Source organism: Dryobates pubescens, chromosome 8, assembly GCF_014839835.1.
Source record: "Dryobates pubescens isolate bDryPub1 chromosome 8, bDryPub1.pri, whole genome shotgun sequence".
Taxonomy (NCBI): domain Eukaryota; kingdom Metazoa; phylum Chordata; class Aves; order Piciformes; family Picidae; genus Dryobates; species Dryobates pubescens.
The window spans coordinates 35,035,415-35,054,947 of NC_071619.1; the positions used below are offsets into that span (position 1 = coordinate 35,035,415).

At 46.1% G+C, this 19,533-nt stretch overlaps 2 protein-coding genes across 2 annotated transcripts; both read left to right on the plus strand.

Annotated features, from left to right (window-relative positions):
• The first annotated feature begins 9,902 nt into the window (after nucleotides 1–9,902).
• Nucleotides 9,903–13,405, plus strand: GTPBP8 (GTP binding protein 8 (putative)). The gene is made up of 6 exons (XM_054163900.1): nucleotides 9,903–10,469; nucleotides 10,556–10,654; nucleotides 11,149–11,279; nucleotides 11,626–11,725; nucleotides 12,109–12,227; nucleotides 12,847–13,405. The coding sequence occupies exons 1-6, from the start codon at nucleotides 9,903–9,905 to the stop codon at nucleotides 12,929–12,931; spliced, it is 1,101 nt and encodes a 366-aa protein (XP_054019875.1). The 3' UTR covers nucleotides 12,932–13,405.
• Nucleotides 13,406–17,016: 3,611 nt separating this feature from the next.
• Nucleotides 17,017–19,526, plus strand: TAF13 (TATA-box binding protein associated factor 13). The gene is made up of 4 exons (XM_054163536.1): nucleotides 17,017–17,084; nucleotides 17,272–17,350; nucleotides 18,309–18,406; nucleotides 19,313–19,526. The coding sequence occupies exons 1-4, from the start codon at nucleotides 17,058–17,060 to the stop codon at nucleotides 19,481–19,483; spliced, it is 375 nt and encodes a 124-aa protein (XP_054019511.1). The 5' UTR covers nucleotides 17,017–17,057; the 3' UTR covers nucleotides 19,484–19,526.
• Nucleotides 19,527–19,533: the final 7 nt, after the last annotated feature.

Sequence of the window (19,533 nt, forward strand, 5' to 3'; positions counted from 1 at the left end):
AGCAAACTTTCTACTACATGGCATAGTGCATAGAAACTGAAGTGGGAATATTTATTCATCATTCTTCTCAATTTCTTTGCTGCTCCTGAGGATTTGGAATATGGGTTGATGGTCATAGATAGTTTTCTCCTTCAGATCGCTCTCTTCTGGACTTTTACTAGAGGTTCATTGTGTTTTTCTGTCATGGCAAATTGAGCAATACTAATTCTCCCTGATTTAGGAAATGTCCCAAGTGGTGTACTCTGTCCAGCTGGACAAAGGGCTGTGTTGCTCTCACTCCATTTCTCTGTGTTGAAATGGCAAGTCTAGTCCTGAGTTTTATTTTATTCCTACTTGAAGGCTTAGAATTGATTTGAACTTGAGTTTATACAGATATCTTCCTGTCTTTAGACAGCCTTCTGTTTCAAAATTATACAAGATAATCCAGCCAGAAGGACCTGAGGGTACTGGTTGACAGCCAGATGAACATGAGCCAGCAGTGTGCCCAGGTGGCCAAGAAGGCCAATGGCATCCTGGCCTGCATCAGAAATAGTGTGGCCAACAGGAGCAGGGAAGTCATTCTACCCCTGTACTCAGCACTGGTTAGGTCACACCTTGAGTCCTGTGCCCAGTTCTGGGCTCCTCAGTTTAAGAAGGACATTGAGACTCTTGAATGTGTCCAGAGAAGGGAAACAAGGCTGGGAAGAGATCTCAAGCACAAACCCTACGAGGAGAGGCTGAGGGAGCTGGGGTTGCTTAGCCTGGAGAAGAGGAGGCTCAGGGGAGACCTTATTCTTCTCTACAACTACCTGAAAGGAGGTTGCAGACAGGTGGGGGGTGGTCTCTTCTCCCAGTCAACCATAGAATACATAGAATACATAGCACCAGAACAAGAGGACACAGTCTCAAGCTGTGCCAGGGAAGGTTTAGTCCTGAGGTAAGGAGGAAGTCCTTCACAGAAAGAGTAGTTGGCCATTGGAATGTGCTGCCCAGGGAGGTGGTGGAGTCACCGTCCCTGGAGGTGTTCAAGGGGGGATTGGACGTGGCACTTGGTGCCATGGTTTAGTAGTCATGAGGTGTTGGGTGACAGGTTGGTCTTGATGATCTCTGAGGTCTTTTCCAACCTGGTTGATTCTATGATTCTATGATAATTGCTCAGGGCCTCACTCAGCTTCTGCACATAAAATCTTACAGCAACACTGGGCTATACCTGTGCTTTCATTCTCTGGAGCTCATGCATGTTCCTTCTGGGAAGAAAGATTCAGAGAATAATGCAGCATATATATGAATTGTGTATTTACAAAGGCTTGTACTTTTGACTAATGTTGGCCATAGCACATCACTAACAGACAGACAAATGGCCAAATATTAACCACCAGATCTGAAATAGCTCACTGCTACAGGTTTCCAAATGAAAGATCATCCACACTTTCCATTATGAGTAAAATGTTGTTGAGTTATTGATCTAAACTAAAATGCAAAGAAAACAAAAATCAAATATCAAGCTGAGCCACACATCTGCAACAGACAATTCCAGCCCAAACTAATAATATATGGCAATATTATGAACTGTAGAGAACAGGCTCTTGTAATGGGAGGTGTCTCACACTCTTAAGAGCTGACTGCATCTGTGCCACCTACAAGCAACCCACTCAGGCTTCCGTGCAGTACTCACATGAAGGCTACTTGTGAAAAATCCCACAGTACAGTTTGGTCAGAGTAAAAAGCTTTTCCTCCTACTCACATTTTAGGGGGTTCCTTTCAAGATTAAGGTTGTTTTTTCTCTCTCTCTCTTTTTTATCTAATTGCTTTCCAAAGTGACAAGTTCCACTTAACAGAAGATGCTGAAGTCACTCCTATGACTCCCATTAGTCATACTACATGAAAGAAAAAGGTCTGCAGGCTGCGGTGCTTGTCACACTGTCGGTAACAAAACAAAAGATCAATCCAGATTTCAGACTTCCTGTTTGCTGTTGAGCAGCTTAATTGTATGTAGTCTTCTAATCATAATCACATGCATATTGAAAGTGCTGTGAGTGTGTGAGTCAACATAGTAGAGCTTAAGAAGTGCGTGCCTAGCAAGGCACTACTAGCTTAAGATAGGTAGAACAAAGGCCATGCTAAGAAGATGTGGGTGGGTTGGGTTTTTTTCATAATTCTCTGATGGACAGATACACTGAGTGAAAAAAAAAACAAAGAACCTGTGGTCACAGATTTGCTGTCTTGCAAGTAAAACCTGTGGCATTAGAAGACTTGAAACTTACTGATCTCATTTTGTTTTAGTAATGGAAAGTTAGGAGTAATGGCTGGGTTTGTCACAAGATGCTCCACCTACTTCTTGTTCACTTTGTGTCATTATTAAAAGTAAATCAAAACATGAAGAAGATGATGGAAAAGAAAAACAGGCAAAGAAAATCATATGTTAAATGCATATCATGGAAGTGTTGAAAATGAAGCAGTAGGATAGAGGTTAAGGAAAGGACTGAATATGGTACAGCATATGTGCATTATTTTACAGTCTGTAATACCATGGGGAAAGACTGTTCAGAAAGAGTTAAAAGAGCACTTCCTTATTTTGCCCAAATGTGGCTGGGTGTTTGCTGGAATGGCCTGCAGCTGAAGCAAGCTGGGTCTGCAGGAGAGCAACTACAGGGGAAACAGCTTTGTTAGGAGTACTGGTAATAGCTCAGTAGGGTTGGTTTTCACGTGCTTGACACAGACACCCTGCTGGAAGTTAGAGTACTGTCTTTTGCTGGTCTGGGTTCTGCTGTCTTCCCTCCTCCAGAGGAGTTCAAGAATAGATTATCTGCAAATTGTGAAGAAGCTCCAGTTTGTCTGCAGTGTCCAGAGTGTGATGCTGAGCCTTGTTGCCCCTGAGAGAAGTGAAACCTGTGGAGGTGTAGAAAGGAGCTTTTAAAATAGATATCCACTCTCTTTTCTGTCATGCTCTTGCTAGATACTCCCAAGTATGCATAAGGCTACAGCTTCAATCTAAGGCTGGCAGATACCAGTGGGGAATGAGCAGTGCAACTTTTCTGTGGCACTTGTGAAATTCTCATCTGGAGTAGCAGTAGCACTTGCCCGCAGCATGCTGCTTGGACTCAAAGCTAAATAAAACCCACACCGTCCTGTTTTTCTGGAAGATTTCCAGCTCTTGGGGAACACAAGTCAATGCAATTGTCTTGTAGCTCCTGCAAGTGAAACTTTAGAATAGCATAGCATAGCATAGCATAGCATAGCATAGCATAGCATAGCATAGCATAGCATAGCATAGCATAGCATAGCATAGCATAGACCAGGTTGGAAGAGACCTTCAAGATCATCATGTCCAACCTATCATCTAACACCACCCAACCAACTAAACCATGCAACCTAGCACCCTATCAAGTCTCCTCCTGAACACCTCCAGTGATGGTGACTCCACCACCTCCTCAGGCAGCCCATTCCAATGGGCAATCACTCTCTCTGTGTAAAACTTCCTCCTAACCTCCAGCCTAAACCTCCCCTGGTGCAGCCTGAGACTGTGTCCTCTTGTTCTGGTACTGGTTACCTGGAAGAAGAGACCAACCTCTGCCTGTCTACAACCCCCCTTCAGGTAGTTGTAGACAGCAATAAGGTCACCCCTGATTCTCCTCCAGGCTAAGCAACCCCAGCTCCCTCAGCCTCTCCTTCCTTCCATCAGCTGATTAAGCACCCTGCTCCTGATGCAAGCCATGGGTGTAATGAAGTTTCATGAAGCCCTGACCTCCAGCTTGGACAACTACTTGCTCCTAAACTATAATCTGCCTTTGCTGTTGCTCCAAGACTAAGCAGCATGAAGGCTCATGCACTCCTTCCAGCAAAATTCTTGCCATCAACAGTTGTTTTTGTTGCTCAAGTAGCCTGTCTGCTCCTGAATCATTAGCTTTTTGGAGCTGGAGATCCCTCTCCACTGCACCAAGCTTCCTGTGCTGTCAAGCCTGGGAAAGCATGTGGAAAGAGAGATAGTGACTGTGCCTTCCGTTTTTCACTTCTCACACAGCTAAGTTGTACATTAGATGTTAGGAACTGCATGAAACATGTTCTACCTCCTGTACTGACAGGGTGTTACCAGTGTCAGGCATGACCCCAGCTTCCCCCCCCCCCAAAAAAAGCTAATAAACTAGGTCCTCTCTGAGCACAGCGCAGGACAAAGCAGCAACAGGAGCTCTAAATCCTGCTGTAAAGGAAACTGAATAGCAGTTAGGTAGAGATGTCTGTTTGGTCATCTTTAGATACAGAAGGAGCCTTTAAAATTAATTATCACAGAATGTCAGGGCTTGGAAAGGACCTCTGAAGATCAAGTTGAGCTCCACCTCCAGAACAGGATCACCTAAAGCAGATCACATAGGAACATGTCCAGGTGGGCCTTGAAAGTCTCCAGAGAAGGAGACTCTACCACCACTCTGGGCAGCCCATTCCAGTGCTCTGCTACCTTCGAAGCAAAGAAGCTGTAGAGTACCATGAAGAACTCCCTGATAACCTGTTTAATTTGTGTCATTTCTTGCTTGCTACCTTACTTTTTGTAGCCATTCTGCAAGAGTCCTGGCAAAGGGCTCTATGTGTATGACATACCTCTTGCAGAACATCTTAGCCTCTCTTCTCACCCAGTTACTGATATACCAAATGATGTGTTTGTCTCCCTCCCAGCTGTTTCAGAGCATGATGCTGAGTAGTTCATAGAATTGCAGAATCATAGCTGCTCAATTGTTATTTATAGCTCAGCTCAACAGAGTTTTGGAATTGCTGGTTTCATGCTGCTGCTGCTGTGCTGTCCCTTTTTGAGGGCTTTTGTCAGGGCCCAGGCTCTATCTGCTCCTTCCTCTCCATCTCCTGGTCAAAGCAAGCAACAGCACTCACCTTGAAAATGTTCTTTTGGCTTTTTTGTCAGTGGTTTGGGGGTTTTTGGTTTGTTTTTTTTAATAATGGGCTATATCACGTTCAAAAGAAAATATTTTACTTTCAGGGATGCTCGTTGTTGCTTTCCAGTTCAGGAATGACAAATGCTCTGTTTAAAAGTTAACCCAAACTTACCAAATCAGTACTGGATGGCGTTTGCTGAAGCTATTGTGGCTGTAAAGGATTAAAGAAATACTCTGCCTGCATCAGAAATGCTTTTGGGGCCAGATCATTAGAGAATATTGTAATCTCAGCAAACATGTTGTAGATCTACAAGGGACAGACCATCCCCACTAGCTCTTCCAATCTAAAACTCAGAACTGTGGGCTACATGAGCTGTCAGAACCCCTGAACGGTCACAGCCTTTGGATGCTATGCCCACAAAAATTTCAGCATGCTAAGGAAGGCAATCTCAAACTGATGAGGCAATGAGACTACATTTTTAGATGATTATTATTATAAATAAAGCAAAGCTATGTTGTGAAATCTTAGCCATGCAACACTAGGTTCTTGCATAAGCTGGTACCTTGCTTGGAAAATTGCAGCAGGAATTATGTTCTTTTTGTTGGGGGTATTTTATTGTTTGGTTTGGTTTTTTTTCCCTCTGCCATTTGCAGTTGTGCCACAGATGTGAACTGTACGGAGGCAGGAGCTTCCTGAGTACAGAGGTGTCCTTCCTTACACAGCTTTTTCTGATGCTCTGAATGTCTCCATAACAAAATCACTTGATGTGAGGCACAGCAAGACTGAGGAGGGAACACATGACCTTGTCCTCTTTCTTTAGCAATTCCTTTATTTCAAGATTTATCTGCTGCTACTATGGTCCTGGTCATGGCCATAGAAACCAGCATTAAGGAAATAAAAATTGATCTCAAGTCATCTCTTAATTGAGATGATGGTTCTCCATCACACTTGAGCTGAGTCAGTGTTTTCACCAGTTAGTGTTATGGGCACTACTTCTGCTTTTTCAGCCCAGATTCGAGGGATTTCAAACTGATTAGGCACCCTTCAACACACAGAATTAACATGGGTAATGGTAATGCCTTGAGCTTAGATAGCATTGCAGCTGCAAAGAGACACAGGTAAGAAGTCTCTCACTTGGAATCTGTGAAATTTGCCACAAACCGATGAGAAGAAACAACTAGAAAAAGAGGATCAGCACTGCAAGGTGTTTGGAAAGAATCCAAGACCAGGAAGTGAAAGGACTCTCTCTTTATAGTTTATAGCCTTAAAATCCATCTGTCTTGTTAAGCCTTCTATAAGACTTGTGATTGCCTTGGTTGGGGCTCCCAGCCTTTTGCAAAGCTCCAATGCAAGCTGTGTGTGATGGAATTAAGGATACTGCTTAGTGGTCATATTGGTGTGGGGGTCATTAACTTAATGCACTGTGTCAGCTTGGTGAGCCAGCCAGGACACAGCTCTTGAGCCTCAACTGATCCTGGGGAGCGGACCATCAGTCAGCACCCAGATGCACTCTGATTCCCCTGGACCAGAGAGCCTGGGAGCAAGACCCACTGAGGTGAGGTCTCTTCTGGCTCTGCTGAGCTCTTGGAGCAGGTGGGACCAGATATCCTTTAAAAAATCGGGTTTGGTATCTGGCAGGCTGGTTATCTGGGACAGGGGAAGAATCCTAAGCCGTCGGAGGGCGCTGTGCGCTGGTGGAAGCAGGATGAGTTTCCAGGACTGTGCACCCACCTGGACTGGGGGGAGTTGCTCCCCTTAGTAGGGCAGGGAAAGGGGGAACCCCAGTGGGTATAATCTCGATGTCTCCCGTGAAAAGCAGCGTGAGCCTTGGGTTTTAGGCAGCTTAAGACCGTCTGTCAAGGGCATCGGCTTCTGGTACCGCGGTTTGTGTGACTGAGTTCAAAGGCTTTGGTGTGAGTGGGGTTTGAATTATTTTTTCCCTTCTCCTCTCCCAAGCAGAGAGGGAATGGTGTGAGCTCTGATCTCTCGCACTGCTCCTCCTGGCGCAGACAGACGGAGGGGGAAGGAAGTGGTGAGAGCAGGCAGCTTCCTCCTGCTGCAGGCAGGGAGCGGGTGGTGGCTTGCAAACTCCTGCCACGCCACAAAGGAAACAAAAGTATGAAAGTTGTAATCATCTCACTGTGTGAAACACGCTGGAGAGGGGGTATAATTTTGCAGTGAATGCAGGCACTTTTAAGCCTGACAAGTGTTTCGGTTTTGTTAGTGAAATGTGGCTCCGGCTTTCTCCTTCCCTTCGAGTGTGTGGGGGGTGGAAACCTGAAACATCTATGAGCCCTTGAGAGAATTAGCATATAAATGGGAGAACTCTAGGTTGTATTTTAGGGGAAAGCACAAATTCAGATACAGTAAGGCTCTTACTGTCACAAAAAAAAAAAAAAAAAAAAAAAGGTCAGGTACATGTGCTCTGTCCTCCCTGGCATGTTTCCTGGTGACAATATGTGGTCTCATTTCCTCTACTTAGAAACGAAGCTTAAAAGCCCAGCAGGCTTTGGCTCACCAGGCGCAAACCGAGTGCCCCAAATGCACAAGAATCCCTCACTCCTCTCCCAGCTCCTCTGGGAGGTATCTGAAATGAATGATGATTGACCTGTCACACGATGCCGCAATAGACAAGATAAGACCAGACAAGACAACTGGTGTCACTAGTTCCTTCCAGCTCCACGCTCTTGACCATTCTTTGGGATTTAGGTCAGTGTCAGTAATTATAGATCCCTCTTTCATACACTAAAGGAATGATTGTCAGAGTTTTTAATGTGGACTAAATTATCTCTGTCGTTGTTGCCTAACATCCAAACTACATAACCTGCAACTGAAAAGAGACATCTGCTGCCACAGACATGAGCCGTAGGCAATTGTAGTCCAAATGCCTAATGTTTGGCAGTAAAACAGGGAATAGGAAATTGTCTTTCAGGAGAGATACAAAGCAGCTTTAAGTGCTGGTATTTTAACAGCCCTGTCCACAGTAACCAGCCTCCTTCAGCTCCTGTATGGCCTGTCCACAGAGAATCATAGAATCATAGAATGGTAGGGCTTTGAAGGGACCTCTAGAGATCATTGAGTGCAACTCCCACACTGCAGTTTAATCCAAGGCAAAACCAAAGCAAAATGAAAAATCACCAAATGAACAAACTCCAAACAAACAACAAAACACAGTTCAGATCTTCAGGTTTTAGATGTGGGTCTACTGGGCGCTCTTGTTCACCCATCCCTTCGCTAAAAGTATTCAGAAGGTCCTGTACCATTAGAATTCGTTTCTGTTGCCTATGTAGATACTGTCACATTTACGAGGGAGACTTAATTAGTGGCTAGGGCATTAGCCTGTGAGCTGGGCACTTCTGTCCACATCATCATACCTACAGATGTACTGTATAATGGGCCAGTTGGTTTCTCTGTCACTTCCCCTCCTGTCTCTGACCAGTTATTCTGGGGTAATGTGCTGGAAAACTTGTAAGGGTAACTTCTGTTGGGTAACTCCAAGCAGGCTAAATATGCTGCTGGGGACACTGAGACAGGAATACTCAAGCCCGCTTTCTCTGTTTTGCACATCACACTTTGCCATAGAAACAAGGAAATCTGTCTGCTGGAGTGATTATGAGCATCACCTCTGGGCAGTGTCAGTGTTCTGTTACTGGATTCACCACAGATTTCAACTACATCAGGTTGCTACATTACCACCACAAAACCAAACCAAAACAAACTAATTTTGCACCACTGCAGGAGAGAAGCCTGATCCATAGGTTTCATCCTGGAAACAAATAAATGCCATTTGTAGATTTATTTGGAAGTCCTCTTCAAAGTCTGCACCTAGCAGCCAGCGGTTGTGGTCTGCCTTGAGCTATGTACATCTGAGCTCTGTCTTCCTATGAAACAAAGTAGATTTTAAGAGGCTTTAATTTACAGGCCTATAGTAGAATAGAGGTGGTTTTCCCCAGGTTGATATCTTTAGCCTAACTCTTCCCAGTACCAGCTTCCACTGGTCATAAATTGGAGAAGCAGCTTATGGTGCTGTGTAGTCTGCAGAAGACTGAGAGGGAATCTTATTAAAATCTTTATAAATAGCTGAAGGGTGGATGTCAAGAAAGAGACAGTCTCTTTTCAGTGGTGCCCTGCAATACGATGAGGGGCAGTGGGCACAAACTAGAATACAGGAAGCTTCACCTCAATAGGAGGGTGCCAGAGCACTGGACCAGGCTGCCTAGAGAGGTTGTGGAGTCTTCTTCTCTAGAGACTTTCAAGACATATCTGGACTTGTTCCTGTGTGGCCTGTCCTAGGTTATCCTGCATTGGCAGGGCAGTTGGACTTTATGTCCAGAAGTCCTTTTCAACTCCTACCATTCTATGATTCTATGTACTTCAGATGACGTCCTATTGCAAAGGATTTGAAAGTATTTCTGAGAAATATGTAGGTTTCTGGCTGCCCTTTTTGTAGGTGAAATTCCCTCCCTACAGCTTCATAATTAGGCTCAGTACAATCCGTTATCTTCTAATAGTCTTTCCAAGCTCTAAATCTATTCACTGTGTAGCAGCCTTCCAGTACCTAAAGGACTATTTATAAGGCCATGTGGTGACTGGGCAATGGGCAATGGTTTTTAACTGCATCAGGGCAGATTTAAATGAGCAATAGGAAGAAGTTCTTTACTGTGAGATTGGTGAGATACTGAAACAGGTTGCCCAGAGAAGCTGTGAACCTTCATCACTGGAATTAAGTCCAGGCTGGATGAGGCTTTGAGCATCCTGGTCTAGTGAGAGGTATCCCTGTCCATAGCAAGGGGGTGGAACACGATGATCTTTGACGTTTCTTCCACTTCAAACCATTCTGTAATCACCATCCAGTCTTACAAAGCTTTGAAGTCTGTAACTGCAGAGGAAAAATGGGTTTGTGTCTCAAAGCCTCGGCAGCATTCTCCAGGGCCCTCAGCCTTGTCTGGCTGTAAGGTCTAACCTCAGACTAGCTGTCGGAAAACTGATAGAGGGAGGAGAGATGGAGCGTGTTAAGAACAGCGGTGCTTTTGCGCCATTTCATGGCCAAACTGGGCTGCACCGTGCAGAGCCCCCAGCAGCTCAGCGATGCTGTTGAGCTGGCACACAAGATGAACAGGAACAAAAACCAAACACCTGACCCCACGGAGAAGCTACTTCCCTCAGAGGGTCAAAGGAAGGACCTAGCATACGCACACAGACCCCGGCCGCCCGAGAGCAGCCGGCGGCGCCGCGCCGAGCCCCGCCCCGCTCCCGTCGCCTTCCTTCCGGCTGCGCTGCGTGGCGCTGGGACGCTGCTGCCGCGGATGCTGGGGCCGCGGGGCTGGGGCCGCGGCGGCACCGCGGCACGATCGGTGCCGTCGCTGTCCGCCCTGTCCCAGGTGCTGCGGCTGGAGCAGAACCGGCGCACCGGCGTGCTGTTCCCGCTGCAGAAGCTGGCGCGCTTCGTGGCTCCCGGCGTGGACACGGCGCCGTTCCGCCTCTTCCAGCCCGGCCTGGCCGCCCTGCAGCGCGCCGAGGGGCTCTTCAGGTCCGACCGCGGTCACACCATTGACTACGTGAGCTCCGCCGTCCGCATGGACCATGCCCCGCCGCCAGACCTGCCTGAGGTCAGGGTCACGCCCGGTGCCCTGACACGTTGAGTAGGGGAAGGTGGACAAACATATCAATGCTCCCTCTGCCTCTCTTGTCACAGGTGTGCTTTATCGGCCGAAGCAATGTGGGGAAATCGTCATTAATCCGGGCTTTGTTTTCGCTGTCCCCAGAAGTGGAGGTCAGAGTGTCAAAAACTCCCGTAAGTGATGATGTTAACAACCCTTCTTGCTCAGAAGCTGGTGCCAACCCAGAGGAAAGGGCTGAGAAAGGCAGGAGAAAACAAGCTCATTGGTGACTTGAGGCAACAGCAGACCATGCCAGCCACAGTGGCCACCAGTACAAGGCTGGCACAGGCCTTGTTCTAGCAAAGGCAAAAGTAGAGTCCATCTTAGCTCTTCAGCTAAGCCTGGTGTACATGTCAGACAGGAGAGTTGTAGGAGCTGAGCAGACATGATGTAAAGCCCCTTGGGAAGAACTAAGCATGGAGAACCATGAAGGCAATTTTAGACTATTTTAAGCATAGAACTACATAGCATTGCCACAAGAGGAGGAGGCTAGACAACTTAAAGCAAGAGTAGCATTTTTGGAGTCATCTGGAGGCTGGAGTGAGGCACAGAGGTACAGAGATGGCATGTTCTAGTCCACTGCTTAAAGTGACTTTTTAACTGCCTCTCTTCTTTTGTGTTACTTCAGGGCCACACCAAGAAGATGAATTTCTTCAGAGTAGGGAAGTACTTTACTCTGGTGGATATGCCAGGATATGGTTACCGTGCCCCAAAGGACTTTGTGGAGATGGTGGAAGCCTATTTGCAGGAACGAAACACGTAAGGGGTTCAACTGTACCTCCTCAAACCAATAAAAGCCAAACATCTATATACATTGTGAGGTAAATAGGTGAAAAAATGTAGGAGAGGTAGCTACTTCCAGTGGTAGTATTGATAACTCCTGTAGTAATTTCCCTGGGAACCTCTGGTGTCACTCATTCACGTTTGGATATATCACAACAGCAGAAAAGCTGGAGGTGCTGCTCCATGCTGCTCCTTTTCCTGGCTGCATGGCTTTTCCTGGCTCTTCCAGATCCCACATTGCTTGTTCTTGTTTGCAAATTTGAAAGTAGCTGAGCAGGCGTGAAATAAAGATAGTGATTATTGTTGCTTGTATTTTTGGCAGCTTGAAGAGGACTTTTCTATTAGTTGATGGTGTAGTAGGACTCCAGAAAACAGATCATATTGGAATAGAGATGCTGGAAGAGTTTGGGATTCCTTATGTGGTATGTAATGCTTCATTCATGTTTTGGTTATAAGCTACTGATATCCTACCTAAGTTGTAATACACACACACCTTTTTGTTAATAAAACAGGCCTAAAATATGTTGGGGGGGGGGAGGGTGAGATGGGATTTAAGGGGTTTTTCTTGATTTATTAAATCAACACTGCTTTTTCAGTGCTCATCTTGAGTGGCCTGAAAAGGTCCACTCTTCATGCAGGAGTGTTTGTTTAGGAGTGTTTGGGGAAGTGCATTGTACTACTTTTTCCCCCTAGATATGATCCAGAGCTTCCAGCCTGCCCTGTAAGAAAGTCCAGGACTCTTAAAGTTGTCCCAGGCTAATATAATCTTTTCCTCCTTTAATCCTCCCTTTCTGGATCCATGCAGATGGTGTTAACAAAAATTGACCGAGCTTCCAGGGGAGTGTTGTTAAAGAATGTATTGGAGATCCAGGACTATGTCAAGGAGAAAGCTCATGGATGTTTTCCTCAGTTATTCCTGGTCAGGTAAAGCTCTTCTCCATTGCTGCTGTTTCCTTTCAGGTGACGATTTCATAGAATCATAGAATCAGTAAGGTTGGAAAAGACCTCAAAGATCATCAAGTCCAACCTGTCACCCAACACCTCATGACTGCTAAACCATGGCACCAAGTGCCACATCCAGTCCCCTCTTGAACACCTTCAGGGATGGTGACTCAACCACCTCCCTAGGCAGCACATTCCAATGGCTAACAACTCTCTCTGTGAAGGCAGGGCAAACTACCCAAAAGAGGCCTGGCTGTTCTAGAGGTGGCACTTCTCTGTGCTCCAGGGATGGAGGGTGGCTGCCAGTGGGGAAATGCCCTTTTTGCTCTTCCCCCTTTTCTGCAAGTGAGTGTTCAGTTTTGAAGGATGCTTTTCCTTTGGCTTTTCTCTAAAGGAGGCAGCAGGTCCCTCTATGCTGCATGCTGGTGGGCTCTGCCATTCTGGTTGGAGTTGTGTTACCAGTAGCAAGCTGGAATTGTTTGATTTGCCAAGGTGGTACCACACTGCAGGAGATGTACTTTACCCTGTGGCTGAGTTTGCTTGTATTGCCACAAGACATAGCAGCATCTGGTACTGAACAGCCACACCTTTCTTTACACAGTTCTCTGGAGTTTTCAGGGGTTCACTTGCTGAGGTGTTTTGTAGCCCATATTACTGGAAACCTACCTACTGTGGAAGCCAGCTGAAAAAACCTTGCTCCTTGTTCTGCTCAGCTCATCCAGAACAAAAGGTACCAAAAGCAGAGATCTGAGTATTTGTGGTAAATAACTCAAGGTATTATAATTTATTTTTGGATAAACTTGAATAAATTAATATTTGTAAGGCTAAGCTTTTTGTTTTATAAATTCATCATATCAGGAAGTTTGCATTATGAATGAATCCAGGTTGTTATAAAACTTCTATAAAACATAAATGATTGTGGTAAGGAGAATGAAGCAAAGAGAAACTTCTAAGAGAAGCTGTTTTAATAGAGCATTTTTCTCTCCCTCCTGCTAAATATTGAAAAAGCCACCACTGCATGCATAAGATCTGCTATATTTAGGACACTAGAGAAAGTCATCTGGTTAATAAAAAGCCATTTAGTTTATAAAACTTAACCCTAATGTTAAGCAGACTGGACTTGCCCAGTTGAATCAACACACACAGGTTTAGTATTCTCAGCTTACATGGTAAGGGCCAAAAGCTAGCACACACAACCTGCCTGCTCTAAGGTGATCTAGAGTGGAAATAGGCAAGATGTTGTCTGTGAAGGTGTGTTGAGGACTTTGTGTTTATTGTACTTTTGTAAATCCCCTGCCTTCAGTAGGTGCAGTGGGATAGAATGCCTTGCTTGCATACATCAAGCTGTCCTTCTTCCAGGTGGATGAAGGAAGGACAAATATTTAATGGGATCTGCTTGTTGATCTCTGTTGGCTTGAAACAGAGTGCAATGAATTACTGACACCTAGGGGAGCTCTCTCCTGCACTTTATCATCAGTACTGCTGCGTTTACCTTCTGTTTAAAATCCAGTGTGAAGTTTGCAGCTGCCTTTGGATGAACTCTGAGGCAACACATTGTCCATTATCTCCATCCGTTCTGCTGTGGCAGCTGAAGCACAATGCCAATGTCCTATACTCTTCAGGGGCACTGAAGCAGACAGAACTGTGTCCTACAGCAACAAAGAGCACATGAAAGTGGCTCATTACAAGGCACAGAATTGGGCAGGGGAGAAAAAAAAATTACTGCCATTAATAGGAGGAGTTGGTACAGGAGAATTTAGACCAAAGCCATTAAATGGCTGTGCCAAACTTGCACGCAGTCTTGTCATGTCTTAGTGTTGGCAGATGTGCATACACAGTTGTCAGTTACTCTCATTAAGAGTTGAAACCTCTATAAAGGGCAGGCCTTTCATGAAGCACTCTGAGTTATTTCTAGTGGTTTGTTTCATTATGGAATTTCTTGTAACTCTCAGACCGGAGGTGAGCTCTGTTTTCAGCATACATGTAAGAAGTGGGGGGGTGGGAAATGCTATAGAAAGATGTGGAACTCTAGTTTTTCCTCCTCTTTTCCTCTTCTGTTCTTCTTTTACCTCTAAGAATCCTCGAGCAAACCATCCCATAGAATGCATGATTTTTAGGGTGAAGTACAATAGTATCTGGACAGATGGAACAAGTGCAGGTGAGCACTTCAGAAATAAGCTTTTCTTTGTATCTTAAAACCTTCTGAATGTATCAAGTTTTCCCAAGCCTGTCTTTGTCAAGGCCTCATCCTTGACTGAAGAGCTTCTGAAAATAAGCCTGTATATGTGAAAAACTGCATTTCTGTTTTCAGTTTCTCTTCAGAGCAAAACCTTTTACACTGCTCTCTCGTCTTTTATTAACCATTAAATATCTTAAGTATGTCTGGTAAACCCATTTGTATAAAAGTGCTTTGAAATGGCAGCAGATTATGAATTGGATCCCACAAGCTGTGTGTGTGTAGTTGCCTTGAGGCATCCTTAGTTGAAGCCATGTGGAGCTAGGGCATACAGTTTCTTACAGCTGTACTAGAAACAGCAGACAGTCTGACCCTGAAGAAGGAGTTTTACCTCTAGATACATCTCACTTTCTGCTGTGTTGGTCAAAAGATCTTCATTTGTTTCAAATACTGGAATAACACTTGCATTTTGTTCAGCCATCTGCAGGAGGGAGCACCACAGTTAGTCACAGAGTCAGTGCCCCTGCCATAAGTAAGGTAGTAACCAAAATCGAGTCCTCTCCTTCACCCAAACATTAAAACTGGGAAGTGCCTTCATGGGAGCATGCTTTAGGTAAATGAGCATCTGACCCACTAGCAGACTTTCTTGCCAAGCTCTTAAGGAACATGCTGTGGTGCTGAGTGAGGAACTGTACTTTCTCAGGCCAGGGACACAAAACCTCTCCATTTCTTTTTCTCCACTCACTGCTCAGTGCTGGGCCTGGCCACATTCTGATGTAACAGAGATGATTTCTGTTTTAAATGCTTTTGCTGCATTGTTTGCAGCAAGTAAGCCACACTGCAGGCATGCAGCATTACCTGTGGTTTTGTTCCATGCTGCAGGACACAAGATGAAGAGAACTAAGAAAAGGCAAATTGATCTTGTATGAAATCCAAAGTAAGGATAACTTGAGAGAGGCTGTCACAGGTGAATTAGTAGAAGTCACTGTTGTGGGATAAACTAAAAGACTTTATTTATTATTAAATCATGATTAAACACTAGACAGTGGTCACTACTTCTTATTGCACTTTCATAAGAAAAAAAAAATGGATTTTTATATGAGAGAAGTATAGCAGACGTCACATACCTTAAATTTAGCAACTTTTTACACGCTCTCCTGCCTTGTTCTTGTATCCAAATGAGGACATGAGAGGTCTGAACAGGTGCACAACTCTATCAGTGAAAACTGGTTGGATAATTAGGCTCAGAGGGTAGTAGTGGGTCATACTCTACTGGCATGATGGATACAAGTGCAATACTGTAAGAGTCTATCCCAGGATGCATCCAGTTTGTGCATGGTCTGGAGAAGGAGGTGCATTGCTGTCAGTCGTGCATATGGCACCATGCTGGAGGGCACAGTTGACATGTTCAAGGGCAGAGCTACCATTTAGAGTGAGATGGGAGAGCTGAAGGAAAGCACTGACAACAGCGTTACAAAATTTAACCAGGGCAAGTGCAAGTCTTGCTCAAGGAAAGGAAGAGCCCCAGGCAACCGCAGGAGCCAGAGGCTGTCTGGAGGAGACTACCTTTCTGACCTAATGACTGACCCTGTTTTAAGCAGGGGAACAGACCAGACACCTCAAGATTCCTTTCAAACCACATTATCATCATCTGTCTAATCATACACAGATTTGGGAAGGGTTACCAAATTTATCTGGAGTGAGTCCTTTGTGCCACAGCTTCACTATGGAAGAATAGCTTTTGGGTTTATATAATTGCAAGAAAAGGATGCTCGTAGCATCCCTGCTTCCACAGGAGCAGTATTTTAGAGACTCAAGCATGCTCATCTTTGGATCACGGGCAAAGCTCTTGCTTTACAGTTACTCAGTGACTACTGATAGTGACTGATTCAGGGGTAAACAATCCATGCTCTGGATCATTTCATACTCCTCTTGAAATCCCTGAGCCACCCCGTTCTGGGCCCAGGCAAGTTCCTGTACAGCCCAACCCCAAGCTGTATGGACATGGTCAGGTTCCCCACCAGAGCCCTTATACCAGTGTGGGCTGGGAGAGCAGAGGAAGCAGCCGGAGCAGAGGGCAGGGAACTATCCAGCCTCATCCTCGTTTCTTTCAGCGCATCAAACCATTTCTAAAGCAAAGAGAGCACACCGGGAAGCGGTTACACAGCTGACAATGGTTACTACCGGCGGGGAACTGAAACAAAAGCCGAGGTCTAGAGCTACAAGGGAGAGTCAGACTCCACGATTTTCTCCTGACGGAAACGCGCTTTAATGAAATCCTCCCGACACCAGCAGCAACTGCAGTCAGCCCTGAACTTCAGCGGCCACAATCACACGCACCGCCGGCCGCTCCCCGCCTGGCCGAGCAGCCGGTTCCTCAGAGACACCCGCGCCCTCCTGGCTCCGCTCCGCAGAGCGACCGGAGCGCGGCACGGCAAGGCCCCAGCCGCCGCCGCTCCGAGCGGGACAGCGGAAGCGGGCACAGGGCAGCCCAAAGGCAGCGGCACCGCGGCGGGCTGCATCCCCCGGCCCCAAGCCCCGCCTCCCAGCCTACCACAGCCCGGCGGCCTCCGCGGTGCTGAGGAAGAGGAGGGTCTTCCGCGGCGCCCGGAAGCAGCCGGTGAGATTGGGTGGCCATGGCTGATGAAGAGGAGGACGTGCCGGTGAGTGGCAGGGGTAGAGGTATCAGGGTCCCACGGCCTGGAGCCCAGCTGCGGCCGGCAGCCCTTGCTTGCCATGGAGGAGCTGCCGGTGGCGCAGGCCTCGCCCCGAGCCGCGGCGGGGAAGGGGGTCGGGGGAAGGGTCCCCCTTCGCCACGGCCGCTGATGGCTGTCTCTCCGCTCTGTCTAGTTTGAAGAAGACGCGGAAGAAGCCGGCGGCGGCCTGGATGGCGGGCAAGGCAGGAGGAAGAGGCTGTTCTCCAAAGAATGTGAGTCGAGTGGGGCTGGAAACTCCTGGCCAGCGCCGATGGGACACTCGGTGCGGGGCTCCCCTTAGCTTCTCAGGGTGATGTCCTTCCCCGAAATACAGCCAAAACTCTGAGGAGGCAGCTGTGGAATTCCTAAAACTCAGTTTTTCTTAGTAAAACAGCAGCTTTCATCACTGGCTGAAAGAGCAGAAAGCTGCCTCGAAGACTCTCCAAAATTACTGCTAATGCATCCTCTTAACCTAACTGCTTAAAGTCAGTCACATAGTCAAGTACTCAGTGTCTCTCACTAGACAGGCTTTGCTGTGTATACAGCCCTAGGCTTTTGCAGGCGTCTGTCTGCTTCTTATTTCCTGCTCAAAAATTGTCCTTGACAACAGACAAGGAATCAGTTCTGCCCTAGTGAGACCACATCTGGAGTTTTGTGTCCAGTTCTAAGCTCCCTAGTTCAAGAGAGACAGGAAAATACTGGAAAGTTCAATAGAGGCCTGTAAGGATGGTTAAGGGACTGGAACATGTGTCTCATGAGGAAAGGCTGAGAGACCTGGGACTGAGGCCTGGAGAAGACTGAGAAGGCATCTTATTAATGTTCACACTGGTGCCCAGTGATAGGATGAGGGGCAACAGACACAAACTAGAACACAGGAAGTTCCACCTCAGTATGAAGAAAAACTTCTTTGCTGTGGGAATGTTAGAGTACTGGACCACACTGCCCAAAGAGGTTGTGGAGTATCTGTCAACTTTCAAAAGTGACCTGTGCAACCTGATTTTGATGATCCTGATTTAGCAGGGGAAGTTGGACTTGATCTGCAGAGGTCCCTTGCAATCCCTACCATTCTGTGATTTTAAAGAGAGCCATCCTGGTGGGTGAATGTGTAGGCTAGTGAGCTCTAATAGGTGTGTGATGCAGGTAGCACTGAATAGATGAAATAGGCCTCACACCAAGTGTTTCTTTCTGCAGTAAGATGCATGATGTATGGATTTGGCGATGACCAGAACCCTTACACAGAATCAGTGGACATTCTTGAGGACCTGGTAATAGAGTTTATCACAGAAATGGTAAGTCAGTTCTGGCCAGCACAGTCAAAACACCCTCACTAAAACTGTAAGTCATCTCATTAAGTCTCCTCTTATTGAAATACTACATTATCCCAGGCCCAAAGCTTTGCTGTTACTAGGAAAAGCTACTTTGTTCTTCTAATATTTAAGGCAAAATTTATGCTTCTTTCTCCATGTGGATTTAGGACACTGTATGAAGTTCTCAAGTGGCAGTTAGTTTGGTGTTGTAGGGAAGGGGATACACAGCTGGCTTTGGAGTCCACTGTAGCATCACTGTATGTGCAGCTGACAAAAGACAAAGCTCAGCTTGGAAAAGTCTATTGACTTTTCTCCCAGTGTGTTTATGGGAAATGCCTTTGGGTGGCAATGTAGCTCTGCACTACAAAAGAAATGTAAGCTTCTGAGGCCTGAAGCCATTGTTCTTAAAATGTTTGAATACTGTTTGAAAGTTTGGGGATTTGGGGTTTTTTAAGTTATTCTTACTGTTTGTGGATCCCCTTTCTTTTGGAAGGTTGGTCTTGCCTTCCCTCATCAAAATGCTTTATACTGTCCTGTGATACAATACAGTTGCCTCATGTTGGCTTCAACTTTTGCCTGATGCTGTTCATCTTCAAGCACTGTGCAGGCTGGGTGCCTCACATGCAATATGGTTTTAGTTTTGATGCCATACTGTTAAGTGTATATAGTGGTGTGTGCTGGGAGTGACCAGGCAGCTGGGGACAGCAGTGACAGTTAAGTCCATGGCTGACTGGGAAGTTCTGTTGTGTCTAGGACTGTGGTGCCCAGATCCTACAACTGTTTGCTTTTTAATTACAAAATGACAGGAAAAAAAGTGGAATGAAGAGTTACTGTTTTTCAAAAGGGGGTGGGGGCAAATGAACCCATCTGCCTTTCTCCCTCCAACAGACACACAAGGCCATGTCAATTGGTCGGCAGGGTCGCGTTCAGGTTGAGGACATCGTCTTCCTAATACGCAAGGACCCCCGGAAGTTTGCCAGAGTTAAAGACCTCCTAACTATGAATGAAGAACTGAAACGAGCCAGGAAGGCATTTGATGAAGCAAACTATGGTTCTTGATTCTCTGCACAAGCTGCCCTGGGGCATTATTCAGGTACCTGCTGCCCCTG